Source organism: Triticum urartu, chromosome 2A, assembly GCF_056163025.1.
Source record: "Triticum urartu cultivar PI428250 chromosome 2A, HENAU_Tu73, whole genome shotgun sequence".
NCBI classification, from domain to species: domain Eukaryota; kingdom Viridiplantae; phylum Streptophyta; class Magnoliopsida; order Poales; family Poaceae; genus Triticum; species Triticum urartu.
This window is the reverse complement of record NC_141874.1, coordinates 130,692,042-130,701,063: the sequence shown is the minus strand read 5'-3', so window position 1 is coordinate 130,701,063 and position 9,022 is coordinate 130,692,042. Positions and strand designations below refer to the sequence as shown.

Genomic DNA, 9,022 nt, shown 5'->3' with positions numbered 1-9,022 from the left:
AACGATCGGGTGCTAAGCTAATGGAATGGGTCATGTCAATCACATCATTCTCCTAATGATGTGATCCTGTTAATCAAATGACAACATATGTCTATGGTTAGGAAACGTAACCATCTTCGATCAACGAGCTAGTCAAGTAGAGGCATTCTAGTGACGTTTAGTTTGTCTATGTATTCACACAAGTATTATGTTTTCGGTTAATACAATTCTAGCATGAATAATAAACATTTATCATGAAATAAGGAAATAAATAATAACTTTATTATTGCCTCTAGGGCATATTTCCTTCACACATGACATTCCACGGTATCTTATCATAGGCCTTCTTCAAGTCAATGAACACCATATGCAACTCCTTATTTTGCTCCCTATATCTCTTCATAAGTTGTCGTATCAAGAAAATGGCTTCCATGGTCGACCTCCTAGGCATGAAACCAAACTGATTTTTGGTCACGCTTGTCATTCTTCTTAAGCGGTGCTCAATGACTCTCTCCCATAGCTTCGTTGTATGGCTCATCAGCTTAATTCCATGATAATTAGTACAACTCTGAACATCCCCCTTGTTCTTGAAGATTGGTACTAATATACTCCGTCTCCATTCTTCTGGCATCTTGTTTGCCCGAAAAATGAGGTTGAAAAGCTTGGTTAGCCATACTATCGCTATGTCCCGAGACCTTTCCACACCTTAGTGGGGATACAATCAGGGTGCATCGCCTTGCCTCTTTTCATCCTTTTTAAAGCCTCCTTGACCTCAGATTCCTGGTTTCGCCGCATAGAACGCATGCTGGTCTCATCAAAGGAGTCGTTCAGTTCAATGGTAGAACTCTCATTCTCCCCATTGAATAACTTGTCGAAGTACTCCCGCCATCTATGCTTAATCTCCTCACCCTTCACCAAGAGTTGGCCTGCTCCATCCTTTATGCATTTGACTTGGCCAATATCCCTCGTCTTCCTCTCTCAGATCTTGGCCATCTTATAGATGTCCCTTTTCGCCTTTCTTCATGCCTAACCGTTGGTAGAGGTCCTCATATGCCCGACCCCTTGCTTCACCAATAGCTCGCTTTACAGCCTTCTTCGCCATCTTGTACTTCTCTAGCAATCTTTCTTCTCTTTAATCGCCTTCTGGATATCATCATCCCACCACCATGTATATTTATCTTCGCTTCTCCTTCCCCTAGACACTCCAAACTCCTCCGAGGCCACCTTACGAATGCAAGTCGTCATCTTCATCCACACATTGTCTGCATCCCCTCCTTCCTCCCAAGGGCCCTCCTTAATGACCCTCTCCTTGAACGCCTGAGCTACCTCCCCCTTGAGTTTCCATCACTTCGTTCTAGCGACTTTGGCAAGCTTATCCCGCTGGACATGAATCCGAAAACGGAAGTCAGCAACCACCAGCTTATGCTAGGGTACAACACTCTCTCCAGGTATCACCTTACAATCTAGACACGCACGCCTATCTTCTCTTCTTGAGAGGATGAAATCAATCTGGCTAGAGTGTTGGCCACTACTAAAAGTCACCAGATGTGATTCTCTCTTTCTAAAGAGGGTGTTAGCTACAATCATGTTGTAGGCTAGAGCAAAGCTTAAGACATCATCTCCTTCTTGATTCCTGATGCCATGGCCAAAGCCCTCATGCGCCCCTTCAAAACCTGTGTTAGATGTACCCACGTGGCCATTGAGGTCTCCTCCTATGAAGAGCTTCTCACCAATCGGTACACTCCTAACCATGTCTTTTAGGCCTTTCCAGAACTCCCTCTTGGTGTTCTCATTATGGTCTACTTGCGGGGCATACGCGCTGATAACATTGAGAATCAAGTCCTCAACTACCAGCTTGACCAGGATAATCCGGTTCCCACGTCTCTTGACGTCTACCACTCCATACTTGGGGCTCTTGTTGATCAAGATGCCTACGCCATTTTTGTTTGCAGCCGTCCCCGTGTACCACAGCTTGAAGCCGGTATCCTCCACCTCCTTCGCCTTTTGCCCTCTCCATTTGGTTTCTTGGACGCAAAGGATATCAACATCTCTCCTCACCGTTGCATCAACTAGCTCCCGAAACTTCCCTGTCAGAGACCCTACGTTCCAACTATCTAAGCGAATCCTCCTAGGCTCGGCTAGCTTCCTTATCCTTCGCACTCGTCAAGTCAAATGCGAAGACCCTTTCTCATTTTCCACTACATCCAGGCGCCGATGTAGCGTGCCACTAAGGATGCGACGACCCGCTCCTCGCTCACTTGCCACCGTATCCAGATCAAGATACGGCGCGCCACCTGGAGGGTGACGGCTCGGCCCTTGCCCATTTTCCACCACACCCGGGTTCCGATGTGGCGCGTCGCTGAGAGGGTTACGCCCCAACGAAAATCTTTTGGGTTTCATCTCCATAAGAGTGGCTGAGTTTTTACGTTGGCTCGCCAAGCCTATCACAATCCTCCTCCTTTACCTGGGCTTGGAACCGGCTACGTTGAGACAGCATAGGCGGAGTTAAAGTAAAGTCTTTATATATATAAATTAATGCTCTCTCCGTTTCTAAATATAAATATAAGTTCTTTTAGATATTTCAATACAAACCACATACAAATGTACATAGACATATTTTAAAGTGTTGATTTACTTAGTGTGCTTCGTATGTAGTTCATATTAAAATCTCTTATATTAAGAAACGGAGGGAGTAAAAAGTAAAGAGTAGAGATCAACAGTGGTTATTTTAGGCAGGATTAAAAGCATCTCCAATAGGTGCCCAAAAAGAACTCCGCGCACTAAAATTTTGTTTTTTGGGCGCCGCACAGCTCCAGCAGATGCTGTAGCGCTAAAAGTTTTTAGGCGCGCGCTGAAAAACACTATCGCGCGCAGCATATTTTGGGATTCGGATTGCGCACGCTTCACAATTTGCACTATGTGCTTTTTGTGCGCGCGTTTTTGGACGTCTGCAAAAGCAATGTTGGTCCCGGCGCACTAAAAATGTTAAAGTGGCGCGCTATAATTTTTATTGGGCCCTAAATTTTTATGCGGCCGTTGGAGATGCTCTAAACACTGGATAAACATCCTAAGTTCGCGTCAAGAAAAAGAAAACAAATACAGGGGTCGCCGGTGGGTCGCCGGGACGATTCTCTCTCCAAACCGAAAACAAGCGAGCGAGATTCCAGGCCCACGTATCCAGGGACTGACCCAAGACACGAAGCAAAACAAACAAACTCTACCCTTTACTCCCCTTCACCTCTCTTTCTCTCTCTCCTCCACCCCGACCTTCTCGACCCTTCCATCCCCTCTCCCACCCCACCAATCTACCGTCGCCGGACCGGGCAGCGGGCCGGGCCGCGCGATGCTGCCGCAGCAGAGCCAGGCCGCGGCGATGATGCAGCAGGCGGCCGCGATGCAGTCCATGTACGCGATGCCGCCGCCGCCGCATCACCACCACCTCCTCGGCGCCGCGCCGCCGCAGCAGGTCCGTACGTTACCACTCACCTACCCACTCCCCCATCGCGCCCGCCCGCACGGCAGCGCCCCGCGAAAGTTTGGTCCGCCAGAAGGCTGATTGTGGATGAGCTTAGTGTGCGCACATCGGGGAGGGCTGTAGGCGTTTCCGGCTTGTCCCCTGTTTCCCGCTTTGTCTTAGTGGATTCGGAGGCGCTTCTGGTCTGCGGTGGTGTATGGTAAATGGAGCGGTTGCTTAGCGAGCCCGAGGATTCGTGGAATTCTGCTGTTCTGTGTGTCTCCGAAGTCCGGGTGGACTGGATTCTGTCGGCGCCGAAGTAGAAACTGAGGACAGCAGTATTTCTGACTGACTGTGAACGATCAAGTTCATTCTGTTTCGTTTCGGGTAAAAGGAGCAGAGTGAGTGATCTTAAGGCGCTTAGTGTTCAAATCCGTGGCGATTTTAGATTTTGATGTTCAGTTAAGTGAGGGAACAGTCTCCAGGTCATATGGGCGTTTTTATATGTTATATGTTGTAGTGAACGATTAGCGAGTAATTGGTAAGTGTCAGGTGCTACAATTTCTCATTTGTTTCACTTTGTAAAACTAATAGGATGATTTCAGCTTGTTTGGTTAACTTTCTCAACGGGATTGAGGGCTTATTGCTCTAGAGTGCTAGTATTCAAACTTTGATGTTTAGTTAGTGGTTTGCTTGTGATGCTTATTTGGTGGAAGACTGCTAATGCTTCAAATTACAGTGTTCTGGACATTTTGGTTGATTGATTAAATTTTATTCAGCCAAATCTAGCTGGGAATCGCGTTTACCTTGCCGCTCTGTTGTATAATTTTTTACCCAAATGATTTGACATCGTGGGTTAGTTTTTAAGTCTCTTTCACTCAAATCATGAGTTTTTGCACTTGCCTTGTCATGCACCTGATGTAAAATGCTTACATTGTTATTACACATGACGATTTCCAATACTTTGCATTTACACATACATTTTTTCCTGACCGATTAGGTTTTCATCGCAAAGTATGTAGAGTCTTTTATTCTTGATGTTGCACTTAACATATTGGAACTTCCTGGTGATATCTTATAGGGTGTGCTGTGCTCTATAGCTTGCACACATTTGACTTCTTCTCCTTACATTCTTCTTATCAATAGATTTTTCTTTTCTTTCTTTCAATATTTTTACATTTTTATTTTTGCAGATAGAGCCAATTCTTACTGGAAATCTGCCACCTGGTTTTGATACAAGTACATGCCGCAGTGTGTGAGTCCCATTAGTGTTTTTTTCTTTATTTTTTTTGTTTGCATGCTTTGAATTGCATATCACATTTTGAACTTTTACTTCCTTTTGCTTGCACACCTGTAGATTTAATACTCCCTCCGATCAAAAATAAGTGTCACAGTTTTGAACTAATGTTGAACTAACCTTAGTTCAAAACTGCAACACTTATTTTGGATCGGAGGGAGTGCCTAGTTTCACTTTGATGCTCTTGCATGGATATCGTCTATTTTTGTCTGGCAAATACTTAACTACAAGCAATTTTTACGCTGTTTTTTGATTTGCCAAGTTTCTATAAACTTTAGATATGTCGGCAATATTCATGTTCAAGTGACCGAGGCACTTCTCCGGGAGGTTTTCCAGAGTGCTGGTTCAGTTGACGGATGCAAGCTTATAAGAAAAGAGAAGGTAGTTTTCTTTTTCTGTTTTCCTTTTTTTGGGTGCAGATATGTTTGCTTTTAGAAGGTGAATACAAATAAATGATTCAAGTTTAGAGGATGGCAAAATTGACCTTTTGACTATATCTTTTCTGCAGTCCTCATATGGTTTTGTTGACTACTACGAACGCGGATCAGCTGCCCTAGCAATTTTTACACTTAACGGGAAGCAAATGTAAGAAAAAAGAATAGCTAGGAGCAGCTACTAGTTCTATTCTTCTGAAACTTAGTTTTGTCACTTGTTTCCAATACTATATCTTACTGAAGAACATTATTGCAGTTTTGGGCAGCCTATCAGAGTTAATTGGGCATATGCTAGTGGTCAGAGGGAGGATACAACAGGTTAGTACTTCTGTTTCTTGTGAATCACTATTCTAGCATCTTGTGCGGTAGCTTTTGACCAGTTATGTTAATCGTTATTCATTTTACAGACCATTTCCATATTTTTGTTGGTGATCTTAGCCCTGAGGTCACGGATTCTGCATTATTTGCATTCTTCTCAGCATATTCTCCCAACTGCTCGTAAGCATTTCATGATTCCTTATATTCATTACTTTCTTTTGCTATTGGGCTTAGTTAGAGAATTTGTGCCTTTCCTGAACTATAATCTTGTAATGGTGCTGTTATACCTAATATTTGTCGATTGACAGTGGTGCTTGTGTTGCCTAGTGTTGAATCATTTTAAAATGGTGTGATTTGTGTTATCTAGTGATGCTCGAGTAATGTGGGACCAAAAGACGGGAAGATCAAGAGGTTATGGCTTTGTTTCCTTCAGGAATCAACAGGTGTGCTGATTCTCAGTCCCAACCATCTGAATCTGTGCTTTGTCCGTTCCAGGTTTTTGCTGAAATTGATTTATTTGGTCTGCAGGATGCACAGAGTGCCATAAATGACTTAAATGGTATGCCCTCAAAACTTTTCTTGTTCAGACCTGTTTTGTGTGCAGTGAGGATTTTGATTTGTTTTGCCTATAGGCCTATGCATTTGATATTTTCCACGATTGAAACAGTTATGTAAATGACATTGTGAGTGCCAGCTTCTTAGTTTTAAAGTACCGGTGATGACAAAATTACAAAAATTAACCTTTCTAGGTGAATGGCTTGGGAATCGGCAGATTCGTTGCAACTGGGCAACAAAAGGTGCCAACAGTGGCGAGGACCAGCTAACATCAGATTCGAAAAGTATAGCTGATGTAAATAACAATTTTACAGGTATAATTCTATAGATCTGTTGTATTTTGTACTATTTAGATTATTAATTTGCTAAGATGTTGGTTTCAAAAGATGGGTTAGGTAGAACATTAGTTCTTCGTTATGTGCTATTATCATTGTCAAATAATCTTTTAGTTAACAATACTTTTCATAAAGGTTTTATTGGTTCATGTTGATACTGTAGTTTGATTAGTAAAGCATACCCACTTAAAGCTGCATTTCTCTAAATTTAGCAGTAATTAGCTGGTTTGACCAGAATATGGGTATGTGATTCTAGGCTGTTTGATTGTATTTATTTGGTTTATGTGATATCTGTTTTTGTTGCAATGCTTTATGTTTACATGATGTTCTTGGGCTTTGACTGCTAGGAACTTAAGTATTGCAGTTCTTCATATGTCATCAACGTGTTTACATTATTATCCTTATCCTGAGATTTGTGGTGTCTACTATTTGTCTTGTCCAGAAAATGCAAAGCAGAAGTCAAATGAAGATGCTCCTGAAAATAATCCACTGTACAGAACTGTTTATGTTGGGAACCTTGCTCACGAGGTAATTCTCTTCAAGCATGCTTCTATGGATGCTTCTCTTATGCTTTGTCATTCACTTGCATGGCTCATATAGACTATAAACTCTGCTGTTACACGAATCACTTTGCATGTGGTATAATGAATTTATTTCAAAATGTCTGATGAATTATCACATCTGTCCCAATTGCCGCCTTAATGATTTCGTGATGTTCTTAATACCAGGTTACTCAAGACGTGCTTCATCGTTTCTTCCATGCACTTGGTGCTGGAGCCATCGAGGAGGTCCGTGTCCAGCATGGCAAAGGCTTTGGTTTTGTCAAGTACAGCAACCATGCTGAAACTGCCCTTGCAATTCAGACGGGTAATGGTCGTATTTTGGGTGGTAAACCAGTCAAGGTTAGCAGCTCCTTTCCTGCTTAACGATTTTGCCGATGTTCATCTTGACCGCCCTTTCTTCGCTAGTATTTTCTGACTGATGTCCTGATTGGAGATGCACCTCTGTCTTTTCTCTTGTTCTGCAGTGTTCCTGGGGCAACAAGCCTACACCCCCTGGTACCACCTCTGCACCTCTGCCCCCTCCTGCTGCTCCTAGCCACCCCGCTGCCGCCGATCTTGTAGCGTATCAACGTGCTATTGCGATGAGCAAGATGGCTTCGACCCAGGCATTGATGCAGGCTCAGCATCTCAGGCAAGCAGCCATGGGGATGGGTGTAGGTGCGAGTCAGGCGATGTACGATGGTACTTTCCAGAACGTCGGTACCTCACAGCAGCAGCAACAGCAGCAGCAGCTCATGTATTATTAATTCCAGCCTTGGAGGGAGCTCACCTTTGTGATTTAACCCGGATTTTATGTTTTCTTTTCTATCTTCGTCGTGTCTATATGCAGTGTGACACTATATGTTGGTGTTGCCGTCTGGCTGTGTTGGTAGTGCACCGAATCTGTGTTTGTAGTGATGCCAGTTGACCGGTTAATATCGAATTTTATGTTATTTTCTCGTGTATATATATAGGCCACCCTCCTGTTTATTGATAATGTGATCGATGAGGCTAATTCAAGGAGTTTATCTCCATGATGAGGCAGCACTGCAGCATCGATCACATGCTGAAAGAAAAATCATTAGGTAAGATGACATGACTCATTTGAGAAGCTAGAAGGGAAGGAAAATGTCGGGTGATAGGTGTGACATATGCCAACGGATGGCTTATCATTGTGGGAGCCAGTAAGACGTCGCCGGTGCCTGGAAGCGGGATGAGGCGAAAACATGCACGCCGGCGAATTTTACCCAGCTTCAGGGCTTTTGGTGAAGATAACACCCCTACTGCTGCTTTGCGGGGTCTCCGCATGATCACTAGATGAACGAGTGGCTACAAGATGCTCCTTGAGCTGTTTGGCGAGAAGAAGAAGAAGGGCACGACTAGCTCTCCTCTCCTCTCTATGCGGTGTCTAAAACTAGCTCAGATCCACCCTTTGCATGGGTGCCTCCGGGGGTTTATATAGGCCCACCCCCGGGGGTACAATGGTAATCCAGTTGGGCGTGGGCCCTAGCCGTCTATGTCTACGCTCGCCGGCTTCTGCGCCAGCTGCTGGGGCCCGCCGGCTGATGGGTCCCGCCGGCTGCCGGCTCCTTGGTCGACAGGCAGGCCCCACTGTCAAGGGCCTTGTCGGTGGCTGGTTACTATTGCCTCAAACCTGGTGACGAGGGCTTCGCCGAGGTAAGCGTGGCTATAGTGCCGTCGCCCGGCGGGCGATCGCTGTAGCCTCACCTCGTCTTGTCTCCTTAATGGGGCGTCTCCTTCAACGGAGGAAGCAAGCTGGCTGTGGGGAGTCGGCCCTGTCTTGGGCCGACTGGGGGAGGCCTGGCCGCCTTCGGGTGTCTCTCTGCGTGAAGGGGCCCACCGCCCGTGGGCCGCGCTGACAGCCCGTCGTGGGTGGCATCAGGGTCAACATGGCAACAGTGCCGCGCCGGACGGGTCATGGCCACCCCGTACGGCGCACTGTGCCAGGCGTGCTCCAGGATTTGGGGGTGGCAGGCTTTACTGTAGCCACACCCTGCCACATCGCCATTATGTGGATGCAGACTTCGAGGGTACGATCTTGACCGCTTTGTGGGAGTCGGCTTCTCGCGGCCGGCTTCTTGGAGCCG

General features: G+C 45.3%; 1 protein-coding gene across 1 annotated transcript; it reads left to right on the top strand.

Moving 5' to 3' along the window:
- The first annotated feature begins 3,176 nt into the window (after window positions 1-3,176).
- LOC125536307 (oligouridylate-binding protein 1) lies at window positions 3,177-7,867 on the top strand. Its single transcript, XM_048699500.2, has 12 exons — window positions 3,177-3,445; window positions 4,627-4,688; window positions 5,009-5,111; window positions 5,239-5,315; window positions 5,421-5,482; window positions 5,572-5,662; window positions 5,850-5,925; window positions 6,011-6,041; window positions 6,232-6,351; window positions 6,815-6,900; window positions 7,101-7,274; window positions 7,400-7,867. The coding sequence occupies exons 1-12, from the start codon at window positions 3,323-3,325 to the stop codon at window positions 7,679-7,681; spliced, it is 1,287 nt and encodes a 428-aa protein (XP_048555457.2). The 5' UTR covers window positions 3,177-3,322; the 3' UTR covers window positions 7,682-7,867.
- Window positions 7,868-9,022: the final 1,155 nt, after the last annotated feature.